General features: G+C 36.2%; 1 protein-coding gene across 1 annotated transcript in view; it reads right to left on the reverse strand.

The window, feature by feature from the left end:
• Window positions 1-1,442: 1,442 nt before the first annotated feature.
• Window positions 1,443-27,820, reverse strand: part of Fa2h (Fatty acid 2-hydroxylase) — a 46,309-nt gene continuing 19,931 nt past the window's right edge. The window contains exons 2-6 of the mRNA XM_019047134.2: window positions 24,155-24,398; window positions 16,463-16,623; window positions 14,349-14,481; window positions 13,115-13,234; window positions 1,443-11,921 (exon numbers count right to left, since the gene is read on the reverse strand). Coding sequence (XP_018902679.1) covers window positions 11,836-11,921; window positions 13,115-13,234; window positions 14,349-14,481; window positions 16,463-16,623; window positions 24,155-24,398 — 744 coding nt within the window. The 3' untranslated portion in view covers window positions 1,443-11,835. The remainder of the gene's footprint in view (window positions 11,922-13,114; window positions 13,235-14,348; window positions 14,482-16,462; window positions 16,624-24,154; window positions 24,399-27,820) is intronic.

The following is a 27,820-nucleotide window of genomic DNA, read 5'->3' on the forward strand; positions in this document are numbered from 1 at the left end:
GTGAAATGGATCTCATTTGTGGCATTTTCAAAATGGGGTTTCTTCGTCATTTAGGGTTTAAATCTAAAAATATTCCCAGAAACTTGGTTCGCCCCGTATTTTGGGAAAATGAATTTTAAAAAAGAGTGCCACTGATCAAATGAGTCGGAAGTCTTAAAGAAACTTATGCTGAACACCCTCCCCCCCCCCCCCCCCCCAAGCAATAAGGCGGCTGAAATCAATTACATGTGGTTATAAATTCTAATTTTATTTAATTTTTTTAGCACCCCTCTAAAGATTGTGAAACTGCGTTGCAGAGTCTGTAAGTTGTCTTTCTTAATCTTGAACACTAGTCGAGACGCCAGAATATGGGGAGCACCTTTGCCTACCTAGCCACCAATTTTGATGAGGCTAAATTATTTATTTCTCCATACTTTTTGAAGAAATGAAAATAAAGTAAAAAATTCATCAAAAGAACAACATCCGAATGAATAGAATGGGAAGAAAATGTCTCTTTAAGGCACTCACTCGAATTTAAGCCTATACTCCTATCGCATGAGGTTGAGGATCTTCTATCTTCACTTCTGCATTTAAACTAAATGCAAGAATCATAAGAAAGTAGATACTATATATCTCCCTATAAAAGGGCGACCATTTGTAGGGGTCGCTCTAATGCCTATTTTTTTTTCTTTAAGATAAAATAAAAATACATTACTTTGAGGCACCCAGCACTCAAGTAGTTACTTGTTTTTTCAAACGGTCCAATGACCCTAGCTTCTGTGTGATAAAAAGTAAGGATCTATCATCTTGATTATTGTCTTTCGTTCCAATGCAAAAATGAAGACAAAACTAAGATCTTCTGCTGCACTCTAAAAGTTAGCCAACTTTAGCTTGATCTCTGAAAAATTAAACCAAGTTCTCAAAGAAAACACCTAGGTGTTCCTTGAACAAATCTCTCTATAGAACGGAAAACCTATTTTGATTCCTGCTTGACAAAAACTCATGGGCTGATACAGTGGTTTTCTTGGGAATGTAACTAGAAGGCAAAGTGCTAGGACACAACGAATCGATGAAGTCCAAATTCTGGTTTCAATTCACACTGCCAAAAAGTATATCAAATGTAGCAAAATTCATTTTCAAGAACACATTCCATTATTCATTTTTCTTGGAAAAACTCATTTATATGTTTGATTGAGATGTTTCTCAAATTGCCTTTATTATGATAAAAAAAACGGGAGAAAAGTTTTCAGTGTGTAAACATACTCATCAGTTTCCTATTTTTCAAAAATAGACTGTAAGAAGATACTGAAACATCATAACAGATTTAGTAATGTTATAACTCGAGGGTTTAAGACTTGGAAAATCTCTCTAAATATTTTGGTACATACTCAAGCAGCCATTTGGTTGGCTTACACTCAAGTTTTATGGGTTTAATTGGGAAGATTAATTGAGAAGAAAGTTAATGATTTTGCCATTATTTTTTTAATACGCAATAAATTACAACACTTATTGAGGAAATCAAAATAGAAAAGATTTAACAATAAAAACAGCATTACCAAATAGAATTGAAAAAAAAGATAAAAATTCAAATTTACAATTTACTTTGTAAACATGTACATATTTTACACTACTGAAGAGACAGAAAAAAAAAAAAAAAAAACTCCTTAGTACTCGAGCAAACTTGTTTCGCCATATTTTGTACTTTGAAAAAGAAACTGTTATCAAGATATCACATAAGTAAGCAATTAATTAAAAAATTTACTGTACTGGCAAACGCAGTTTCATGATTTTAAGCTTGATTTTTAAAATCTTAATTTTTTAAATATATCTTGCATATGGGTGCCCTATTGCCAACATTTTTTTTTACTTTAACCCCTAAAACTGCTTTAAGCATCCATATGTGAAGATAACTGTTTTTTCAAACATAAAAATGACGAGTTTCACCGGAAAAATGTAAGTCAAAAAGTTAGTTATAGCCATATCAGGTACCACTTAACGTTAGATTAGTAATGAAGGGCTCTGTCAAATAATACTAGAGCTGATCCTAAATATTAAGCAGCTGCAGGAGAATAAAAGAAATTAAGTGATTAATACCGAGTATTCAATTTACATTCTCCTGTGCACATCACCGGTCAAAACTGCAAGTTATGAAGTTCTTTTTCAAGAGTATTACTGACTGAAGGTAAACAAAAAGAAGAACTGCAGAACGAGTGCTCATGAAAATTCAATGAACTTGATTCTCGAGTCCATTAAAAATTGTCCGAAAAGTATATTTACATTTCCATCTCAACCAAGATCATTGTCAATATTATCTAATATGATGTTTTAATATTCTGATCATACATTTGATGCATGCTTTACAAACAAAATAAGATGAATTGCAACAATAACAATATTATCAGTCTCACATTTTTGACTAACAATCTTAAGAAGTTACTACCTGAATAATTTACAATCCTCATAAAAGTAAGTGCAGTAGCAGAAACAATAAAAAATTACTGCGTAAAACCATGTGACTGAAAAACTTTCATGGGCGGTCAGCTTTGCTTTCTCACCAAAAATACTTAACCTCGTTTGCTCATTATAAAGCTTACATTGCTACAGCTTACATTGTTAGAGCGAAAAAACTAAAGAACAGAGAAATAATGCAAGGTGTGTTGCTGACAATATTAAGACTTCAATTTTCAGTGATTATGGTCCAACATTTCATTAAATGATCAAGAGAAATCAACGATGATAGTTATTTTGAAGTACCTCCCCATTTTTGGATTATTTGCTCTTCCACTGGCATTAATCACTTAGTGTTAACAGAGCTAGAATAAACTAAAAGGATTAATGATGCTGAATGGTCCAAAATGGATTCAATTCTTAAAAAAAAAACTTCATAATTAAATGAGAATAGGATATCAGAGTCTATAGATTAAACTAAAAAAAAGTGATGTACTCTGATGAAGGACCAAATGTCTTATTTTGGAAATGTTCTGAAAAATTTATTTTCAAGGTTCAATGGTGCAGTTGATTTGTACGTCTACGGAAATTGTTGAAAGATTAGCAAGTATAACATTTTTAGAGTTTACACTCTACATCGATGCCTTATGATGAAAAAAATAATGATAATAAAACATATACAATACGATATTGTAAAATATTTGCTCACATTTATTACTTTCGGGTTGAACCCGATTTCATTTTTTCAACTGATGCACTTCATTCTCCTAAATTACAGGAGTTGCGACACTAGACAAATTTTAACAATAAATTTGGACATATTTCCTGTAAAAGATTGGAACAACTTTGACTATTTTATCATTGCTACATCATAAAATTATTCAGGACATTAGCCATTGATAAGTAGAATAGAACCATACACATGTTCGTGTTTAAAGCAAAATCAACCAACACAGTGTGCAGCTACTAAAGTAACAATAGGCATTAAATGACACAATCTTATGAAGAGGGGAAATAAGAGCATGCTTTTATCTGTCTGGTTAGATACTTTAAAATTTGGATATCAGAAATGTCTAAACACAAGAATGTATTATTCACGCTAAGAACTGCATTCAGACAATCGATGTAATTATTCTTACTGTTAAAAAATATGTAAATACTGACTACACTATTTATGAAGGGGGAAATTATTGCAGACTTGGCTGGCCAAAATGATAAACTCCATTAAATATAAACTCCCCACTTTCTTGCCTTACCGCAACACACTATACATGATTTTTTACGATGATAGAAAAATAGCAATAAAAAAAATGAGACACTTTTTTGATCGTTTTCATTTACTACATTTGCTTTCCCATTTCCAATACATCTCTCCTTTAGAGATGAAGAAACACTTTCAATTTTAAGTAAGATGGAAATCATGTTGTTGAAATATTTTGATTATCAAAAAGTCTGATACGGGAGGCCATGAGTAAGTGCTGATTTTTCTCCCCCGTAACATAGCCCACAAGTTCCAGTCTGGATGAGGTTCCCACAAGTTGAAATCTTATTAAGGAATTTATCCTCACCAGAAGAGAAAGAAGAATGGGTTGGGACTGAGTCAAATTAATTAGCAAGAATTATGAAGTCCATCACTTCCACCAACCAATATGAAAAAAATATTTGTGATGGAAAAAGCTATTGTATTACCTTCATGTTTGTGTGAGGCAATCTACTGTCTCAGTATTTAATAATAGGTTAGTTATGGAACTCATTAAATGCTTATTAGGTACAGATTGAGGGGGCATTAATTACAAATGAAATTAGCTTACATGAGGACGAGAATACATTTTTACGGATCAATAATATCATTAAATAGTACCTTGATAATTCTAGGAAAAAGTCTACTCAGGTAAGTAAGTTAGCTTTTCCTACTTTTACATAAATGAATCCAAAAAAAGCTGGCTGTATTAAAACTATATAAATGCTCTTGTAAGAGAAGATGTTGCTTTAATTGAAGAGTTTGCATTAAAAATAGAGTTATCAATGATAATAAGCTGTAATAAACTGGGCGATTCATTGTAGATGCAAATGACAATAGCTTTGGCCGGAGGGCGGGTATTTACATGGATACAGCCCAGACATTTGAGCTAATCTTAAGCACAATGGAGAAATATCAAATTGAAAGACAATAAAATTGGACAAAATGTAACAACTAACCCGCATTAACTTGAAACAGAATTACTTAAGATTTGGGAAGAATAAAAATGAATAAATTTAGAGAATTAAGGAGTAGGTAGAGAAGAGGAGAAACTTTTTAACAGAATGATAAGTGCTTGAGTTTATTGCCCCTACATGATTATTTAGGCTTATTTTTTGTGAAAGGAAAAAATCAGGTGATGTTAAATTACAATCTATTATGAGACAAAATATGTTGAAGAAAGACAAAAAAATGTATGTTTTGAATATTAATTTTGCTTGGTAGAGAGATACTTCCATTAAATGCAAGGTTCCACAGAAACTGAGCATGAAATTGCAAAGCAGAACTTCTGCTCTAAGCACCAAGAACTGGGCATGGTCCTCAAGAGACTCTGGCCCCTACCAAGATGGAATAGCTTCCCTTTTTCACTGATTCTTAAGAGTCACACGAGGTCCGAAAAACCCTTGCTTTGAAGTGCAAAAGAATTTACATCATACAACAAAAGAAAGAAATCCTTTCTCCTTGATGTTATGGGGGGAACTGATAGGTACACTAGGAGCCAAATTACCATGAAAACCATACCATCAGCTACAGTGAATTTATCAATAAATAATAAAAACAAAAATTCTGAAACACAGAAAACTCCACAAAAACCGTGAAATAATGAGAAAAACTTGGAGGGGGGGGAGGGGGCAGAAGGGTTAGAAAGAAATGTAAAAGCTGGACTAAATTTCAAAAAGAGTGATATAACTGCAATTAATGTATTATGATGAAGGGACTGATAGTACATGAGTGTAGGGGATTAAAAGTCAACTTGTAAAAAGAGATAAGAACAATACAATTAAACATACTAAAAGATAGGGGGGAAATGTGCATTAAAGTACAGATTTACTGAAAAAAAAAAAAAAAAAAAAAAAAAAAAAAAAAAAAAAAAATTAAAACAATAACAAAGTAAAAGTAAAATGATCCCTGAATTATAAGTGAGCTACAAAGTAATGCAGAGGAAACAAACAAAAGAACTACATGACTATGTAGGCATTTTTGTAACCAACAACAGACCCATTTAGCTAGGTAAGACATCATAATTAAAAAACTGGTTTGGAATTTCCATAACTTTAATTTCAATATAATGCCTTCAAGGAACATTAGGAAATTGTTAGACACATAAAAAAAGGAAATTAATAAAACAAAATAAATAAACATGAATGATCAATAATATGAAATTGAAAGTATCTTGGAAAAAAAAATAAATAAATAAATAAAACGCTAAAATCCGAAATATAGTAAAACGAGTTAAGTTTCATTGGTGATTTGAAAAAAGAAATTAAATTTTCGAAGATTTGAAACACTGTAACACAGAAGTGCCTTTCCTACTCCTAGCAATTCAGTTTGATGAGCATTTATAAAACACTACGTCGATAGGTAGTTGTGAATAAGAGCAAAGAAAGTAGGAATGAGAGATACTTCTGTTTGCTTTTCAAAGCATGATACATATTGGTTGATGAAAATCAATTAGTTAGTGTAATAAAAAAGTTTCTCTCATTTTATTAAAATTACTAATTATAACATGCTGAAAAATACTTGCAGGACGCTTGTAACTTAAGATCAAGTCATGTGCAGTTACTGAATATGCAAGCTCATAAGATGCAATACATTTAAAACGTTATTGAATTTCCTTAAAACTAAGGTCTGAGGTGAATGTGGTGGATAAAAAATCATGGTAGTAAGTAAAATCAAAATACTGATTCCCTTAATTCTAAACCATCAAGTCCCTGGGGGAGGGATTTCCTCCTTATTTGATCGAGAACAGCAAAATCTACTCGAGGAAATTTAGTTGCACCTCCCGGATAATAAGTAGAGATATGCCACATTATTATTTGCTAATGTTGGATCAATTGGAAGTATTATGTAAACTTAAAAGTTTTAATAAAATCATTTGTTAACTGGCTGTTCTTCTCACCTTGAAATTTAAAGAATTTTAATTATTTCTCATCAACATTTTTCCACATGATCAGCAATATTATTGGTGACAATAGCTGGCGTTGGATATGATTTCTTCAAAATGCTAATGTTTATGCTCCGGGCCTTTCATATTGATGAGCTGGAGCTTCATGTTTTTCTTCAAGGGTCAAGTGAAGTATATTGTTTCATTTTTAATGGATTGTTGGATTAGTGATATTCTAGCAATTATATTTCCTCTTCAGAAAGAAAAAGTACACTGAATGGTTTGTAGTACTCAGCTGTAAAAGCAGTAATTAAGGTCTGGCATACATGCAAGTATAAGCAAGACACACACAAATGCTAAATAAAGTCTCGCACAAAGAGTCCTGTTCATTGGCATTTTGCTAAAGCTAGACTTAAAAAACAGTAAAGACAGCTTTTAATGTGAGAAATTAGCTTAATTGATGGTGTGTAAGATTATGGATTTCATTCATAAAAGAAAGAAAAAAAACTTTCATCGCAAGTTCTTTAGGAGGAAGTTGGTCTTTGAGAAACAAAAATAACAAGAATAACGACTAAGTACGAGAGAACAGAAGAGGATTATGAACAAATTAATCTAAAAGGATAGCATCATTGACATCATTGATGAAAAGTGATCAAATATTGAAGTGCTAACCAAATGGTACTGTTATTTAAGTAAGACTGAACACTACAACGAAATTCAGGGGGAAAAGATGTGATTACACTCAAAACATAACTACTTCGGTTGGGGCACAAAAATTTAAGATAAGGCAAATCCATGTAAATGTCACATGGATTCAATGAATAAGGGATTTCATTTTGTACCATTCTCATTATACATGGATGAAAATGAGTTCCCTGTTACTACAACAGTTGTCTGAGGTGCAAATTTTTTAAAGAGAACACGATACACCAAGGTAAAAGTAAGAAGAAATATGTGGTAGAAAAATTGTGGGTAGTAGCAAGAAAAAACTATTACATGAACCAAATAAATAAGGCTCATGGAAAAACAGACTACTAATTGGTAGGAAAAAAAAGATGGTTCAGGACACATCATCTCTGGAAAGGTAGAGGTGTTCACCAAGGAGCTCATTCCTTACAAAAGCATAGGAAATTGATGAATATGATCATGTAAATAGAAATGCGATTCAATTAAAAAAAATCATTTGATAAGTGACACTGGCCACAGATAACAAGAAATTGGCACGTATCAGTACAGAGAAACTACTTCTAGGTGTTCTACTTCAATAGTGCAGCACACATGCCTTGGCTAATTCTGGATTTGTGATGAGTAATGACAAAAAATCAGAAGGCCATGATAAGGGAAGAACATTAGGAAGTGAAAACGCCAGGGCTGTGCAAGTACTCGAATTTCGAGTCGAGACAAATCGAGCCTAGTATCGAGTACTCGACTCCGCTCGAATATTAGGTTAGGTTCGGGCGAGTATACAAACTCAGCTTGAGTGCCAATACACGAGTTTTTTTGAGTATTTTAAGCTGGAAACCCTGAAAGAATCCAACTTCTAGATATTTTAATTAATCTATTATTATTTTTAGTGTTGCCATCATTTTTTATTGTAAAATCACTGTTAAAACTCAAAATTATTTGAACTCGATTTGAGAGTCATTTTCTATCTCGAAAAAGCTAGAATTCAGTGAAGAAACACTTGAAATCGGCTCAAACCCAAAAAACCAGGCTCACACAGCCCTAGAAAGACCATATATAAAAAAATTATGGACAAAGTTTCAATGAATGCAACGGGTGGCTTTTTATTGAAATGATACAAACATGCTATTTGAAACATGCTCAAAGAATCAATGTCATTAATTAAGGAACCTCTCTCCAATGTATCCATAGGTAGCTATTCCCTCACAGACCACTTGGCGTGTAACCGCTTCCTAATAATCAAAAGTTCGATGATGCCTCAGACTGAATGGTAATGCTCAAATACTTGGTACTGGCGCATTCAACTAAGACTTTCATATGTTACTTTTGCTTGTTTCATTGTGGTCGAACAAACGGTCGCTTTAATATCTTTACAACAGAGAAATAGTGCGCGTTTCTTTCCTGGCTAATATGCAACAGATATCCTTGACCAATGAATAAAGAGGTATGAATGGCTCTTTCACTTATTTAGAAATTCCGAAATTAGTATCCAATGGACTCTCAGAAAACGTGCCTACTTTTAAAAAAGAGAAGTTTCATTTTGGTTAAGAGCTAGGTTTTTCCATAAAACTATAAAATGTGATTATTATGGGGTTTTTCACGAAGAATAATGATAACTAAAATAAACAATTGCACATATTTGAAAAGTTTCACACTTCTAATGTCGAATGAAAGAGGAATTTTGCAGCATGAGCAAAAGCTGAACACTGAAGCATCTTCTTTATTATGTTTCAAAAATGCCAGACTGCACAGTAAACTCTTAGAGAGGAAATAAAAACTAGTGATAAAGAAATAACGGATTTCTTACTGTACAAGAAAAATAAAAGGGTTGAAAATGTTCTCATCCACTAGAGTCAGATTGTTCAAAGCTTCAAAGGACGGCTTGTTTTGTTCTTCTAAGTAAAGGATTACATAAATAAATTTCATTATGATGAGAGTGCGTTACACGAATACCTATTTATAACCTACATATGTACCAATAAAAGTTGGAAATGATTGAGGCACCAAACGTTGGTAGGTGTAGCATTGGGCCGAAAATAGTTTTTCTTGTCACCAGAAACGCCAACTAATTTTTCTTAGTTACCTATTACATGATACAAATCTTCACAAATGCACCCAAGATGGCAGGATATTTCTAGTGTCCTTGCCAAACTGAGTGAAAGTGATAAAGTTACGGTGTGCAACTATTCATGCTCCCATGCGGCAGGCCGCCCATGTTTTCAGGTAAGTTTTGTGAGTTAGAAGGCTTGGATAGGAGCTTGATTCGATTCATATCAAAGTTTTGGACCAATTTTAGTACTTTCGAAACACTTAAGTGCTACTATGGACGACGGTAGAAAACCGTATCGACTACGTTCCTATCATACCTGGGGCAATTCTCCTCTGAAATTCCGGGGACAGCTTGAAATTTGGAAGAATTGCTTTAAAATATTTTTGAGGTGATGCTTAGTAAGTATGAAGAGTTAAATGAGAGATTTGAATTAGTAATGATGTGCTATTAGATGCAACAAAGATCTAAATGGAATATTCAGCCACATCAAAAATTGGTGAAAGTCTTATCTGGCAAACTAGATCGATGTTCGGCCCAATTCTAGTTAAGGAGAGAATAAGGTTGGAAAAAAGCTATGGAGGGGCTTAAAGAAATAAATTAATTACTTAATTTATTCAGTGATTCAAAAATGAATAAAGAAGGTAAAATACTGACTACCCGAGGAGTTAATACCAAGGAAACATGAATGATGAAGTTTTCAGAGACTTGACAAAGTTAAAACTTCTTGATCAAAACAATATAAAATTCAGCAAATCATTCATTTATCCAACAGGTTTGCTGACTACTAAAGATTAAGTGCTGTGGACGGAGGTGTCACATTAACGAAATTTTCAAAGTACAATTAGATTATAATGAAAAAAAAAGCATGACTCTTAAATTTTTATTCAGGAGTGATGCGAGATGCATATGATAAATATGCTTGAAAATTAGTGGGGGGGGGGGGTGGGGCAGGACTCCTAAAAGGACTAAAAATTGAATTGACCACATTTCATAAGATTTTACTTAGTCAAACATGCTTTAATCTCGCTGCTGCTTCATTCGTCTTTGTTTTATCATTTCATAATGCATATGTAAAACCGTGAACACAATTCAGCAACCTTTGTGCAAAAAAAGAGAGAGGAAAGTTTATCGGACAAGATTAAAAAATGATATTGAACACCAGTTACAATTAAAATAGGTATGAGAAATTCAATAGAACAGAAGAAGTCTCTGTTCTCGTGTTTATTATGAGAAGAAACTTTGATCTGGGTGAATACAGAAGTCATGTATGCAGATTGATACATTTTCTTCACTATCTGCTTTCAACTTTCTAAAATTTCTTTTCATCAACTTGATAATGTGATTGTGAAAAGAGAAGAAGCCTATTCCATTACATTGTACAGGTAGGTAATAATATAACATCATAAAACCATAGAAAGCAAAAGCGTGAAAAATACATATTTTAAGAAAATCAATGCACTAGCTCCGGAAACATCAAGACAGAGATAAAGAGATAAAAATCTTAATGCTTAATAGACAGTTTTTTTTTCCAGACTTAGTTAAAAGGAGTCTCTAACAAATGTTAATAAATGATAAGGTAATTACAATCAAGGTCTGCAGGATGAATAAAAAAGGCTCTCCAATCCACAAGGTCTGAAAGGTAAAGTATTTAAGAGTGTGACAGTACAGATTAAAGATATATTCACCCCCCCCCCCCCCCAATAAATATTGACTCTAATCTGATTGTAGAATGACATAAAATTGTCATCTGACCTTAACTCTGTTCAGCCCATTTTTAAGTATGAAAATCTGTAAATCATTTGATAATTTTAACAGGATTATGAGTTTTCCAAAATAAATTTTGAAACGTCCACATAGATTCTCTTAAAATAAAAAATCACACTTGGACAATTTAGAATGATGATGATTTGTGTTTTAAAGGGAAGAAAATAAATCGGACATAGGAACGGGAAAGATATGAAGTTCATTGACAGATGATAGCAAGATAAAAAATAAAATACTAAGTACTTTAACAAATTTAACGTAAGAAAGAGAAATAGAAGAAAACCCGATGCTAGAAAACACAAAAATAGACTTAATATTACAAGAGAGGAAATAAAAATCTTAAAAGATTGTAGAGATTGTTTGTTTTTATGGAGAGAAAAAGTTATGAATGAAGGTAAGGGGAAAAAATTGATAGGTATACTTTTCCACACTTTTGCTTATCTACATTAAGACTATTAAAATGAACCACACATACTTAAGGATGTATACACGAGAGAGAATACTGAATGCATTTCAAATTTAATAAAGATCAAATTGGCAATTCAACTAAGCGCAAAATAGACAAGGAAAACCAAGACTTCCATCAGTTTTGTGTCTTGATAGTTGCTTGAATTTTTAAGTTCAGTGCGCATATGGTTAATTATACATTATGAGAACATTAATAACAAACAATATTTATACAGACAAAACAGAACAAAAAAGGCGAGAAAGCTAAGAAAATGGGAGAAAATCAGATCTTGTACATGACCAAGCATTTTCTTTAAGGCACAAGAACAAATTAGCAAGCTACCACACTAGACTGCGATTTAATTTTTTTAAGTGAATAAGAGTACCAAAAATTTTATCCAAAATATTGTTGCTTATGCCAAAACCTGAAAAAAGAAAAAAAGAGGATAGAGCAAATCATGAAAAGGTAAACACCACTTGCATATAATTCGAAAAAGTAAACAACCTCAAAATGTGGAAACTTTCGACAACAAACATAATGGAGAATTTGCACGCAATTTTTTTATTGCTTCATCTGAAAGTGCCTAATGAGCTGAGTTCGCAGTATTTTTCATAATTTTTTTCTGACATGGGAAATTGGAGAAAAATTGATTTAAAAGTGAGAAAATGTGCCGCCTTGTGACGTCATCTGGCGGCATTTCCCATTTAAACACATGTATTTTAGCAGAATCGGTTATTTTGTCATATCTCCTCTAATAATTGCTCAATTTATGAATCAAGGGTATCTTCGTGTTCAGTTCACTCAGAGGATTCCACTTAAACAGGAAATTCATCAAATTTCAGACCCTTGCAAATTCTCCATTGGGCATATTTGACCAGAATCACCCAACCTGCATCAAGCATTTCTCATTTTCTTTCAAGTTTCATTCTTTTCACAGGAATCTAAGCATGACATATAAGTTTAAAAGATTGGAAAATATCGCTGAGAGGTTGATAAAATTGGGTTCTTTGACCTTCCCAGGGGCTCTTTAGAGACACATTCCTCGGCTATATAATTTTTACATCCTCTCAATCTACTATTGAAAGAATTTTTTTAAATACTTGCTAAGTCACTGAAATTAGTAAAAGTCACTGAAAAGTGGATGGACAATTGGATGTATTTCTGCCAAACAGAATTATGTGCAATATGACGTGAACCCTGTTATTCATGTATTCTTATGGGTCTCAGGGCTCATGTCTTAACGCACATAGTTCCGTTTGGCAGAAATACGTCCAATTTATGTTTTGACCTTACAATTGACTTCTTGGGGTGAAAAAAAACACCTACCGACAAAATATTTGTTATACTTCCTTAATAACCTATAAACAGGGTTAGACAGTGAGTTCTCACTTCTTGGTCCATTTGTGACTTTTTTAACATATTAAACATGTTCTACATGAAATTTTGATGAAAAAGCATGTCTTGTGGTACTTAAATTCTTACTCCGCATGGTTGTGAATTCTACATTCCTCCTTGGTCCCTGCTCCTTTGTATAAAAATTAGGAGGAAATAGATAGTAGTACTAGTTATATACTTTCATGTTAAATTTAGTAGAAAAATGACAGAGATATTTTTTACCTTCTTCATGATGGGCAAAATGATGCTGATTATGATAACGTTTCATAGTATAGAGATAGGTTCCTTCCTTCGGAGACCCATAATGCAAATAGAAATGCATCAAGTCATACATAGTGTAACCTGAAACAAAAATTTTAAATAAAAGTGAGAGCTATTTCAAGACTATTTAGAATATAGAATAGAATATTTAAAAAATTGCGTTTTTTTTTTTTAAAAATTTTGCTATTTAAAAAATTTGGAATTTCGGATAAAGTCATTCTAACTTTAAGGTTGATCTTGGATTTACAAACTTCATGCCAGCTGTTTAAATGAAAAAACCAGTGGCACTTCATAAAATGATTTTCTCCCCATTTCTTCCTCATTTTTAGAAATTCTCTCTCACTTTTCAATCAACTAAAACCGTGGAAGTCACTCTAAAATAGTGCTTAAATTCTCCCACAAGTTTCCAATTCCCTAGGTGGAAAAAGAAAACTAACGATAAAGTTACCGAGCAGGATACGTTTCCAGCGAAGGTTCCTTCACACTCTTCAAAACAAATTGTTGACCCCCCCCCCCACTCCTCCTCCCGCTTGTGACGCATTTGTGACATATGATCTTACCTTTAAACTCATAAAAACAAAATAACGTAACATCTGCCTTGACTACCTCACCCCCTAGAGGGTTACGTATTTTATGAATGGCCTAAATGTTATAAAGTAATAATGAGACAGTGAGCAATTTTCTTCGAAGTGAAAATGGTTTGAAAACTTTGTTCGGCCGGCCGAACGTTCGGCAATGATGATGCTGTTCTTCCAAAAATTTCTCCAAACCTGACATGGGACACAACAAAAGCACAAGCATATTTGAGGTCAGTTTTGCATTTTTGCCTCGAAGAATTGTGTTTGTGCCGATCGGCGCCCTAAAGAGGGCCCATTTTTTTCAATTCATCAATCCAAGTAGCTGAAAATTTTGCAAACTATTGCCTAATTTTTAAAATAGGTACTTGACTCTGAATGATTGCAGTTTCTGCCGCATACCGATTATGGTCAAGAACCATTGAAGGAAGGTTTTCAATCGATTCCCTGAATCCACCCCTTTCCTGAATGTTCTCTGATATTCCCAGGTTTCTTAAATTCTCTGAGTTGTCCTGGTGCATGTAAACCTTGCTCTGAAGTAAAGGATAATGTATGTAAGCATGATAAGGGAGGGCTTCACAATTACCGAAACCAAACAAAAACAGATTAAGACTCATTACCTGTGATTGTACCAGCCATGACTAGAGGAGCACTCCAATAGGAAAATAACTGAGAATAAATGAAGTAGGCAATAGAGAGTAAGATTGCAGCGGGAACAGGAGGCAGTAGCAGGCGCCGATCATCAAACGGTACCTATTAGCAAAAAATACAAGACAAGAACCATGAGAAAGACCATTTTTTAACTTGAAATATGACACTTGGTGTACCTAAAGAAAAAACGAAATTCCAGATCGGACTGTTCGAGGAGTGTCATGTATTACCCGTCAATCCCTCCAGAAATATTTGGAGAATCGATTTCTGAAATCTTCAAAGCATAAATTGACCGCATTTAGCAGAAAGGAACAAAGTCACATCAGCTATTGCCAAATTTAACCAGGCAATTTAATGTTTTACAAGAGAACGTTTAAGCGTATTTTTTTTTTTAAAATTTCAAGGCATTTGCATCGTACTATGCAGATAATTCACTGAAAATTGCAAAAAACTCCGCACAACCGTATTCGTGTAAAAAATTATACTGCCTAATTAAATTTGGCAATAGCTGATGTGGCTTGATTCCTTTCTGCTTAACACGGTCCAAATTTTCCTTTGTTTTCGAGACATTTTCGATGAAAAATGAACCCTGTGTTATTTTCCATAAGGGCTCCAGCAAGCGGGCATCAGGCAGATTCACCAATCAGAGATGACTCGTAAAAGTAGGGGGCATCACTTGGCCCGCACTTCAAACAGCTCCTCTTGCTATCTCTTTGCTGTCGGCTCTTGATTGCTCGGATTTAGATTAGCTTTTTCCCCCTTAGAGATGATTGTATGAACTTATTGGTTTTCAAAAAAATTTACACGGAAAAACCAATACTACAACCCCATGAAAATGTATTGCCATTGATGCATTAGATTTGACATTTAGCTGATACTTAGTAAAAAATTGAAGCTTTTCAGACGTGACACAACTAATCTTGTCACTGGGATGAGTGACATCAGTTTTTACTGCCTTATCTCAAGACCTTCATCGTATGCGGCAACCTCACCTCGTCCTGATAAGATAATCTTACAACAGCAATTTTGTCATCATAACTCATTAGAGAGTAGATTTTTTCCACTTTACTTCCTATTTGAACCAAAAAAGTTAAATTAAGTCTGCTGCATCATCAATTGATTGAGAATTGATAAATGTTTTCTTAAGACATCTCCAAGATTTGCACTCTCACATATTCTAGCTGCATTCACCCAATAAAAATAAAAACTTTTTTCATATAAAGGAGGGGTATCGACAAGAGCCGTTTTTGGACTCAACCGGAACTTCCTCAACTCTACCATTTTTTGCTCATTGGAGGTCTATCGTTTATAGAATGCGTCATGAATTTGTCATTTCCGATCTCTTTTCAGGTCTACTACTGGCCTAGAGACGGGTCAAAGGGCCGATTGTACCGGAAAATGCGATTCTTGAGGGTTTGCGATCGAATGCCCGAAAATCCGCGTTTGGCGCCAAAATCGACCCTCAGACCCATACTTAGGCCAAGGGAAGACCTTAAAAGAAATCGGAAACGACCTAATCATGATGCATTCTCGAAAATATAGACCTTCAATGAGCGACAAATTGTTGAGCAAGTTGAGGTAATTCAACTAGGAGGGCCCAAAAGCGGCCAATGTGGATACTATGATGGTGCCGATGGGACATGATGGCAGGGTTGCCATAGAATTTAGAAAATGAAATTCCCTGGCATTTCCCTGATTTCCCTTACACATTTTGGTGAAATTCCCTGACAATTGAAGATTTGACGGATGGTTAAGAAGGCATAATTGAAAACAGTTTTCAGGCAAAATTTCTTGTTCAAAAATCTCAAACTCATTCTAGAAAGCAAATGACGGTGATTCAACAAATTTTCTCTGACATTTTCGTCAGTTTCGTTATTTTCCCTGTCATTTCCCGGTTTTCCCAGACTTTTTAAAATTCCCTGACATTTACCGGGTTTCTCTGAATGTGGCAACCCTATACAAAGCGACAAATTTTCGCCAGATACTTTCAAATTTTAATTAAATTGATGCCAAACAAAAACAGCGCAAAAACTGGAAAAAGGAACACTCTTAAGAGGTCTACAAATTCAGTAGAGGAACTTACTTTATGGTGTAATCCATGAAGACTAAAATGAACGGTGATGAGAAAAGGAGAACTGTCTGGTGGTTTCAGATGAAAGATCCATCTATGGACACTGTATTCGATCATGGGCCAGAGCACCAACCCGAGCAAATACATCAAAGACACCCATAGATATACTGAACCTGAAAAAGCAAAAAATAGTTGAGCAAGTTGGAAGAAGAAAAAATGGAATATTCTCGCTTAACTAATTTTAAACTTAAAAACTGAAACGGTAAAACGAGGGAGGATCAAAAAGTGACCATTTTTGCCCCAATATCAGAGGATAACTACTTGAGGGCAAACTGTTTGATTTCCGATAAAATTGGTCCTTGTAGTACCGTGCTACAGGAGAAAAGAGTAAGTGCATTTTAACTACATTTTGCAGATGAGGTATTACTATTTCTGGCTCTTTTTGGAAACGAAATTTGTATCATCCATAGGTAGATACGTGCTTTAATGGATGATTTAGAAACAGTACTTAGGTAGTTATTGCAGAATTCAATCCACATCAGCGCAATCTTAGGTTCCTAGCGCATAAGAGCACGTGCTAAATCGCAGCTCACAGAAACGCTCTTACTGTTCTCTTCCTGCTTAAAGATCCGTCCTGGAGCGCACGGTATCTGCTCAATTTTTGCTTTTGGGAGTGTTTAAAAAATCAACGTAGCTAGAGGTGGAGAATTGGCTCGAACCCACCAAAACCACCAATTGAATAGGTTAAAGTTAACCTCGTCATAGAAAATGTGGAAAAATCGGTGTGTTGTGCACCGGTAAAAAATCGATGGCTCCCGCCTTGCAGCTAAACTGCCGTGCCAAGGAAAATCATCGTAAAAGTCTTCAGACGTTGCCATATTTCCTTCGATAAAAACGATTTTACTCGGAAAATTTTGAATATTTTATCTCCAAATTTTTCGACTATTCTGTTATCAATTTATATAAAATTTCCGAAAATTTAAAGGAAAAATATGCATAATTCTTACGTCAACGAAGGGAGACTGCATGAATAAGTACTATTTACGTCTGCGGAAAGTCGCCGTTCTGGAGAGATCGAATGGTAGCGGAAGCGGATACATACGTTTTTCGGAATTTGAAGAGTTTTTTTGTTACACTTATTAACCCTTGAATGGAGAATTCATGTGAAAATGCTTAAAATTTATGTTTTTTTCCAATTTCATATTTGTAGGTTGACTTCGAAGCAGGCTTTAATAGGTACGAAGATTGACCGACCCAGGGAAGAGAATAATGTAAACACTGGTTCTTACGGAGCTTTCGCTTCTGTTGACGTAGTCTATTTATTCAATGCAGCGGTGTAGAATGAATGAGATACGGCATGAATGGCGTGACGTCACTATGACGTAACTAAGGAAACCATGAAATCCCTCTAAACACTACTTTGTTTCCCGCGTCAGACGAAGAGCGCGGGACGGAAGAGTACCCCAACTCCCGATCAGTGAATCTACGACGGATTCGGTGCGTTTGTGATTGATTGCTAAAAATAGGGAAACTAAATGACTAAAAATAAAGCGGATCGATTCATTAAGCATAACCGCTGTTGCGACGTCACATTTGCCGAAAACTTCATACATGATATGCTCGCCGGACTCCTTATTTGAACAGCTTTTTTGCGGCGAGGGGCGTACTCGCCAAAAGCATGGTGTCTAGAATTTTAGACCAGGCTCATTCCCTGATTTTTCACTGATTTTTAGAAGCTCATTCCCTGATGAGAAGCCATAGTTTTCGCCTACTTCCCCGGGATTTTCTGGGGGAAAAGAATGCAACTCTCCGAAGTTCCATAAATGAATATCGATTTTAATTCATCTTTCAGCGATTTCTTTGGCGCACATTCAAAATTGTAATTCCGATAGCGATCCTGGTGTTTACATTGTCTTTTTATGATTTGAAGCTTCAAATGTGTCATTCAAGAAGTCAATAATAGCGCTTGGTCAGATTAGATCGCCAAGTTTGAATAAGAAATGATCCCTAAGCGGCGGTAGAAGAAGAGGTTCCCGGTTTCTGGAACAGATTCCCTGATTTTCCCTGTAAATTTTCATTCCCTGATGAATCCCGGTTTCTCCCCGTTCCAGACTCCATAGAAAAGTGAAGTTTCGAGAAAACATGAAAAAACTTGATTTCTTCGACACTAATACTTCTTCTACTCTTATTTCTATTCGAAAAAGTCAACCAATGTGCTACATCTACACATCATCTGTGATGCCATCTCCTAGTGGAAGGCGATTCCTCATGATAAAAACCATGAAATAAGGCACAAACTATAATTTTTTAATACTGCCATAGAACACGCACGCTGTCAGAATGAAATGATATTTCTACAAAAATGCAATACCGAGCGATTGTGTGGAAGAAAGACGTATCCGTCAACATTTTGAAACATTTTATTTCTCGGTCCATCACTTCAGCTCTCCTTAAGACCAAGGTCTTAATACAGAAGGTGTGTAAATCATTTGCTGATTTTGTCAAACAAAAATATGAAGAATTCTCGAAAGAATGAAGTTTTTTTTTTTGTGTTTTCTCGAAACGTAACTCGAAGCAGTTAAGCCCTCCTTCAAATAATCCGCTCAATTGATAAAATACCACAACGTAATTTTATTTTTACTTTCTTTTGATTGGAATTAATCACTCTGCTTCGCCTTTGGATTTAAAGGATATTCGTAATCATCCACGGTAAGAAAAAAAAAATTACACACAGGAGGATTCAAAGTGCGCCGCCGAGCCGTTTCGGAAATATTCGAGGTTATAGACGGCGCACAGTGGATCGAGTCAATGGAAGAGGTCGGACACAATTTGGAGACTTTAAAAGCTTATAACTTCGTTCCTACAAAACTTTGAGGTTTCAAGAATGGTCCATTGGTTTTCTCGTGAAATTTTCTTTTAGAAATACTCTTTAAAATTTAAAATGTGACGAATTACTTAGAGATCAAAATTTGCAGTGTTAGTAAAAAAAATCATGTCCGAGCTCTCTCGTTGACTCGTTCCAGTGTGCGGCGGGCGTGAATGATCGATTATCGATATTTCCCCACTTGAAGCTATGGTAAAGAATCGATTCTTCTTTTCCTAGGTTTAACTGGAGGATCAATTAATATATCGCAAAGCTCGTCACGCCACTGGGTCCAGTGTGCGGCGGGAACCGGGGCAGCGAGAAGGAGAAACAATCTGGTCCTCTTTCGCTGGAAAGAAAAAAAGAGACCGAAAAAAAGAGAGGGAAAAAAGTTGTCAAACGAGGAATAAATATTTCGACATTCATCCTCTTCGCGTCTCATAATAAAAAACGAAACATCCTCACCTCAGGGCGACTAGGAAAAATCGAACGCTCGAGTATTTACGTGAAATTGGTGTGAACCAAATAAAATGCTAACTCCACGGAATCGGATTAGCGCTGGCTTGACGGCCAAACTTTTATCGCAACAAAAACGCATGTTGATTGATTGGCGCACTGAAGAAAAAGTGTGGTAACATCTTCTATAAGTCTACTTGATTTTTTACACAAAGATACGAGTACTATTTAGTGGCAATGACCAGACTTATTGCAGTATTCACTAGAACTCTGGCGATACTTGCCGGAGTATGGTAAAATGCTACCATTGAGTCTGGTGTTTTTTTACCATACTCGGATCATTGTGTAAGAGTATGATAAAATCTGCCATATTTTCTTTCAGTGCGGGTTGTTTGAAGAAGAGCGTAACCACCAAACGCCACTAGTCGAGGAAACAGGAAAAAACTTAAATTTAACAGCGATTTTTCATATTTCTGTTGGAGAAGATTAACAAACGTTCCACATACTACTAACGGAAATGCCGCTTTCCGGAGAAAACCCGAGAATAACTCATCTTTTCGACAATTTTGCTACCCTTCCTCCTTGTAACGCTTTGTATAACTCAACCCCGGACCGCCCTTGATAATTCCGAGATGCTTGACTGTCCCTCCCCAAAGATCTCAAAAATTGTTGAAAGTCGCTGAATAAAATTTGAAGTGTATTTACTAGGAGTGTGACACGTAAAGTCGAGGAAATGAGGGTGATACATATGTGCTTTTTACTAAAAGAGAGGGTTACGCAACGGGGACACCGACTCCCATCCTCCCTTGTCACGCAGCGTAACGCTGGCTCATACTGCCTTGCTAAGGCAGAACACCGTATGAGCCTTCAGCCGTTGCCGAATTTTCTGTGATAAAACATGAATATTCAGGGAAATCTGTGAATATTTTTTCTCCGATTTTTCAGAGAATTTTATTCACCATCAGATCTAAATTTTCTTAAAATTTCAAGAGGAAATATTCATAACCCTTCTCAAAATTTAACATTTTACCTGGGTTTTGGTTACTCTCGAATGTTCATACGGCGTTTTTTCATAGCACGACAGCATTAGAGTCCCTTTACACAGAGAGTAAAGACAATGCGAATCCCTTTCTGATTGGTTCTCGTATTTTAGGGCTTCACAGTAACACGAACGGGGATAAAGATTATAGTTTCACCAATTGCAAAGATTATAAACTGAAATGGACCGGGGACTGGGGGTAAGGCAAGGAACAAAACGAATGAGAGAGGGACGGAGACGGGATTTCGGGAATGGGTTGATCAAAGATTACAAAAAACGTCCGATTTGTGCGATCTTTATCCCCGTTTGTGACATTCATGAGCCGCGTTGTCTCAACTTTTTACTCTCAGTATAGAGGGACTCTATTTCCTCGCAGAGCGTTACGTAATTTATGAAGGCTCCCCAGGGAGGGTGGGTCTAAGGCGGGTCCCTCATACTGGGCCGGTGGGGTGGGGGTGGTGGCACCACGTGTTACCATACATGTTGCTTCGGCTCTGATACCTTATCAATCAAGGCGACGCCGACAGCCGATTGGCGAATTGCACGTGTTGAACTGTGACAAGGAAATAAATTATTCAAAGGTAATTGGCCCGATCATAGCTTCTAATAAAAGGGGAATACGAGGAAATAAAATAGAGAGCCGGGAACTCGCGAATATCGGGAGCGGCGCGGCCAACCCTCTTGTGATTCATCGGAATCTCGCATTATCGATTGGAATCAATTTTTAAAGCTCTTTCGCGATATCCGCCTTGGAATAGCGTCATTTGAAAGAGAGCGGAAGCGGTCGGGCTTCCCAGACAGACAAATGACAATCTTCCCCTTCTGCCTTTTAGTCATAGGTACTTTTAATATCTTCAACTTACACTGGGGGAATTTTCGTCAGCTTATAGGTGTCTTAAAATAGGGACAACTTAATTTCGCGTCCGCTAGCTGCTGCACTATGGGAAAAAAAAAAAACAAATTGGATCTAGAGTCCAGACTCTTAAAAACATCGACAAGAAAAACTACTCTTGATTCAATCAGAATCTAGCTTAAATCAAGAACCAAGCCTTTTAATTTGAGCGGATTTCGTTTTGATTCAAGCAAAAATCCGATTGAATCAAGAGTATTTTTTCTTATCAATGTTATTGTTTTCAAGAGTCTGGACTCTAGATCCAATGTGTTTTTTTTTTTCCAGTGTGGATAAAAACTAGACGAGACGCAGCGCGGCTGAAGTGGTCAGTGGCGAGTGCCTAGACAGTCAAAACGCCTTCTTTTCCGTGCGTATGCATTACGGACATCCCCGGCGCCCGAATAGTTATGCATCCAGGAGTTAAAATGAAATTTGTATTGTGTTAATCGCATTTGACATGGACCAAGAGCGCTTTGCTTAGTTATTTCGTTTTTTTCCCCTTCAAATTTTTCGTTTTTATCACTTTTGGAGACATGTTTGGTCCAAAGCGCTAAGTTTAAAAGAGCTTGTTCTATTTAAAGAGATACCTTTTCAACCGTTGCTTTGCACATGCGTGCAGTAAACTTGAGGTCTTATCACCCAACTGTCAGATCGTGATTCACATGCACGGGATAAGCGATTAAGTTTGCATTGGGGTTTTGTGTGCTGTTCTCAACGTCGCAGCCCTCAGTTTTTGCTCTGAAGCTGCTTGGTCGTTTACTAGCGTTGAATTCCTCGCGAAATTGATGTATTTAATTGGAAATTACGTGATGACCTTGGCTGCGGATCTTTTTTTTTTGTCCGAACCGCGAAGGCACAAAGGACGGACGGACGTACGTATATTTAGACTCTCAGGAGTGGATTTCTGTTCATGATTCATGTTGGATAAAGAAGCAGAAATAATAGTTCTGCGAAAATAGTCGATGTGCAAAAGTCGATATTATGGAATTAAGGCTTTAGAAAAAATTAACAGTTGCAGGCACGAAAAAAAGACTAATTGTTAGATCATAGTTCATTTTTAGGACTCGAGGCATGCGATCGCTTGTTGCTGTTTTTTTTGGCTGTAAAATCCCAACTAGAAAGAGCCCAACGCTATATAGAAACATCCAGTTCACCTCAACTTCGTATTTTCGGCGCTGACACTTACAGGACCATACTTAAGACATAGGTTTTTCTTTCATAACTTTCTTCTCTCACTAAATGACATTCCTTAAAGATCAATTTTTGGGCAAGCCAAAAACGGTAACAAGAACTCAACATTTTGAAAGCTCTATATCTACATCTTAACTCAAGGACTACCTATCTTAGCTGCAGGGTTTCGGAATTTACATGTTATTTATCGTTTTCATTTATGTTTCATCATTTACTTATTTAGTGTATTTTCCGAAGGAAATACACTATTGTTTTAAACTGCCATACATCATTTTTCATTGTACTTTCTTTGATGCTTCCTGTCCTGTATATGATTTTTCTTTAAATTAAAGAAAAACGATTCTATAGGTACTATGCGATTACTTAGCATTTGCAAAAAAATGTTCTTTGGAGAGAGAAGAAAAATTGGAAAAACGAAAGTTTCAGTAACACTACCAACATAAATAGCCACAGCGGGGACATTTCAAACTCCATGGACTGGGACTTGATTTTCTCAGTTTGGATATCGATGACAAATACAGGGTGTCTAGTGCTACCCTATCTTTCCAATTCCTTGCTTTTTCAGTGCCTTTTCCTTACTTTTCCGAAAATTCATTTTTTGGAGATTTTTAAAAATCCTTGCTTTTTCTTATTTTACATGTATTCGGACTTGGAAAAGTGGAATGATGAAATGACAAAGAAATAAACCGCAAAACACGAGAAATCGAACCCGGACCTTGCTAAATGGTTTTGTTAGGAAATCACATACCTCCACTCCAAGGCTACGTTCTGGGGTTTGTCACAAAAATCTCGAATTTCCGTACCCTTTCATCGAAAATTTGTACTTTTTCCGTACTTCTGTACCGACTTTCCAAAATCCGTGCTTCATCAGTGTATCTGTTCTTTTTCCGTGCATTAGACACCCCGAAATATTTCACACTTGTTTCCTGTTCGTTTAGAATTTTCCAGATTTCGATTAATTGTACGGAGAGGCCAACGGCGCACATTGGATCGAGTCAATCAGAGAGGTCGGACAAGAAATTTTTGACTAAAACTGCAAACTTCGATGTTAATTTCGGCGCATTTTGAATTTGAACGGGTGTTTCCAGAGGGAAATTTCACAAGGAAACCAATGGAGCCATTTTTGGAACCCCAAACTTTTGTAGAAACCGAGTTGTAGGCGTTTAAAATTTCCCAATTTTGTTCGACCTCTCCTATTGACTCGATTCACTGTGTGGCATCTTGCTGGCGTGGTGATAAATTCAAAATGAAAGCTTTACTCACTTGGGTCAAATGAGGTGAATGATGCGACGGTGAGGAAGCGAATATATCCAAGGTAGACGAGACCTATGGAGACAGGAACCCAGACTATCGGAATAAGGTACCATGGTGTGACAGTGAGTTGCTCCATGAATTCGGAGCCGAAGAGCCTCAACTTCCTATCGACTGGTGCCAGAACCCATTCTTTGTACTTGGGCCCCAGCTTCCCGACTTGGCCGAGCATGGGCTTATCCCAGTCCACCAGGCTCTGTAACAAACGGACACAACTCTTTAACGCAGGCCAGATCTCGCACTTAAATTAAGGACGAGAAGAAAAAATGACGCCCAGTGAAATTGAAAATAATGAATCAAATAAGTAACACCAGGGTGTCTGTTAAAACAGGCTGGCTAAAAATCAGTACTTTTTCAGTACATTCCCGAAAAATTCAGTACTTCCTCAACAGAAAAATTAAGTACTTTTTCAGTACCTTCAATTAGCGAAATTCAGCAAATTTCAAAAAATTTGAATTTCTCGCTCAAGTTGCGACAAAAATGACCCCCCTCCCAAAAAAAAAGAAAAAAAAAAAAAAGGAAAAGGAAAAATTCCGGACCTACTTGCACAAAGCACAACTACTTCAACAGAAAGAATCATCTCTCAATTACGTAAGGGTCACTCACGTACGTGCAGCATCTTAAAATAATCAGAAATTCTAGGGTATACATAATTGTGTACAGAGTGGCAACATTTCATGAAAAACAAGAATCTGGAATTTTCACGTGAAATATTTCATGAAATTTCAGAAATTTATGAAACATTGAAAAATACCATTTTCTATTCATGTTTCGCAAAATCAGGGTGTCTATTTCATTTTCATTATAGGAAATCCTGCTTTTTGACTGCTAAATCCTGATTTTTTGCGGAGAAAAACTGGCGAGTGTAACTTCACATAAAAACTCGACTAAAACAATCCGATCGGACGGCCGACTTCTCAAATCCTGATGAAAAAGGGATTAAATCCTGATTGACCTTAAATCCTGATAGAATCGAGAAAATCCTGATGCTAGATACCCTGAAAATGTAAAAATTGCGCCTCTTCTGTTTTTGTGGGTTTGAGTGCGGGTTGCATACTCTAGCCTGTGAATAATATGAAATATTTCACAGCCTCGTGAACTTTCATGAAATATTTCACTGAAATTTCCAAAATTTCATTTCATTTCTTTCTTACGTTTCATGCCGCCCTGATTGTGTGCTCATACACTTTTTACAAATCGGGGGGGGGGGGAGATAGATTTAAGAAAAGAACCCGTCTTTAAATTACGTAAGGGTTATACGTTCAACAGGGTGAGTCTGAGTTGAGGTATTCATCTTCGTTAGACCGCGGCCGTACCCGTGTCCCGAGGGTAGGTAGGGGTAGGGGTCACGGGCGACGGGAGGCGAAGGGGTGTTTGAGGGTCGTTCTCCTTACGTAATAATCTCGCGCTGTCTTACTCGAGTTCGAATCACATTTTTCCTTCTTTTGTTTTTCTCTCGTCTTGCGCGGTCAAACGAGCTTTTTCATCAGCTCTTCAAAAGGAAGAAGTCCGTCTTTTTTCAAACCGAAGTATGAGAACCTTGACTGTTGCTTCTCGTTTGACTTTCCGCGCAGTGGCGTCGCGTGTTTTGCGATGTTTCGATTGATCTTCCATTTAAACCTATGGAAAAGGATCGATGAATAGGTGTTTGTAACGAACATTTTAATAATCGATTCTTTACCATAGCTACAAATGGGGAAATATCGATAATAATAATCGATCATTCACGCTTCACCACTGTTTCCGCGACGGTGCGTCGTCTCCCGGACGAAGGAACGAAACTACATTTCAATGATGCCAAATTCCTCGCAAATTGCATTTTTACTTGGAAAACAGTAGATATTTTAAATTGAAAATTTCACTGATTTATTTCATGGTCTCGTGCAATATTTTCTGACAAATTCTGGAAAAAAATGCAAACGAACATTTTCGTAGAAAATTGAAATTTTTTAGTCAATTTTTCAACCTTGAAGTGCAGTTACGTTCCTTCGTCGAAAAGCATAATTGGCGGAGGGAACAGAACGGTTGTGAGGCCAAGGATTACCGTTCTTACTTTAATTTTAGATCTGTAGAAATGACTTTATCGAGTCTTTATTGCGGCGAATCAAGAAACTATTGATGAGTAAGATGTTACGTCAGGTTACTGAAAGGATTGAAAAGGAAGAGTTCGTGAGAGCTGCCTCACTAATAGGTGCTAATGGGAGTTGATGTCATTGAGCCGACACAGATGATATGAAAATCACTCTATTTGATCGATATTCGACAATTACCCACTGCAGAACAGATAAGGATTACAAAGCAAGAACTTGGCGTGATTTTAACGGAAAATATGGATTTGATCGACATATAATGATACAAAAGCGGGGCCGATCGACAGTGATTCGATCGTCAATTATTATTGACAAGAAAATCGGTGTCGGTTCGATCGATATGAATCCGTCGAAAAACAAAAACGCTTGAACCAATCGACGCGATTTGATCATTAGTCGATCGAAAAAAAAACCTGGTGTCGATTCGGTCGACATGAATTCATCGGAAATCAAAAACGTAAACCAACAGACGGCAACTTGATCGACCCCGATTTGAAGGATTCACGGATTTGTCGATGGATTCACGTTTGTGTTTGAATCGCCTCCATCGGTTGACGTTTCTGTTTTTCGATCGATTCATGTCGATCGAATCTATGCCCTCCGAATTAAAGGAGGTTCCTCCTCAAGTGAGCCGACGCTACACTGAAAAAAAAGATTGGTAGAATTTACCATTCCTTCACGCTGTATTTCACACAGCGTTAATTCAGAGTCAATTCTGCCAGAAAAAAGGTAAACGTTACTATAAACTGGTACAGATCACCATTCCTCTGGCAGAATCGACTTTGAATTCACGCTGTGTAAAGTACAGCGTGGAGGAATGGTAAATTCTACCAATCTTTTTTTCAGTGTACATGCGATTAGAGCGCGAGGGTACCAGAATTGCCAGAATCAAAAAATGACGCACTGACTGGGAGAGAAAATTAATTTTGAAGCGACGGAACATTGGATAGTCGCAATAAGATCCTAATCCGCGGGAGCTATTACTCCAGAGCGATAAAAAGTGACCGCAGTAAAAATTCAGATGAGTTCATAAAGATTCTTAAAACCCCAACAGCATAAAAAACGACGGGTAATTCCTCAGTACAGAGTCTCTCAAATCTCAACATACAAAATGACTGCTCAAAGATAATCTGCAGCTCCCATGCATCACTCCCTACTCAGCGCCATCATTTTCGTTAGCATGTGAGTGCACGCGTATATACTTACAAAACATTCAATATTTGAATTAACTTAATTACAACATTGACATAATTGAGCATCTCGTGACCTCACGAAAATAATATGAGGCATGTTTTTAAAGTTGACAGGCCGAAATAGTGACCGAAGATGGAACAGATCGTATTCGATAGTAGCTCGATGTATCGTTTGGTTCAAAACAATAGAACATAACCTCAAACGAAAATTGAAGGATGGAAAAGCTGAAAATGAGAAAATTCCTAACAATTTCACTTTACATAGCCATTTTGAACTCATAGGATTCAAAAATCTATCACAAAAAACCGTTTCCTCAGAATACTCAATTGACTTC

This window comes from Bemisia tabaci, chromosome 3 (genome assembly GCF_918797505.1).
Source record: "Bemisia tabaci chromosome 3, PGI_BMITA_v3".
Classification (NCBI taxonomy): Eukaryota; Metazoa; Arthropoda; class Insecta; order Hemiptera; family Aleyrodidae; genus Bemisia; species Bemisia tabaci.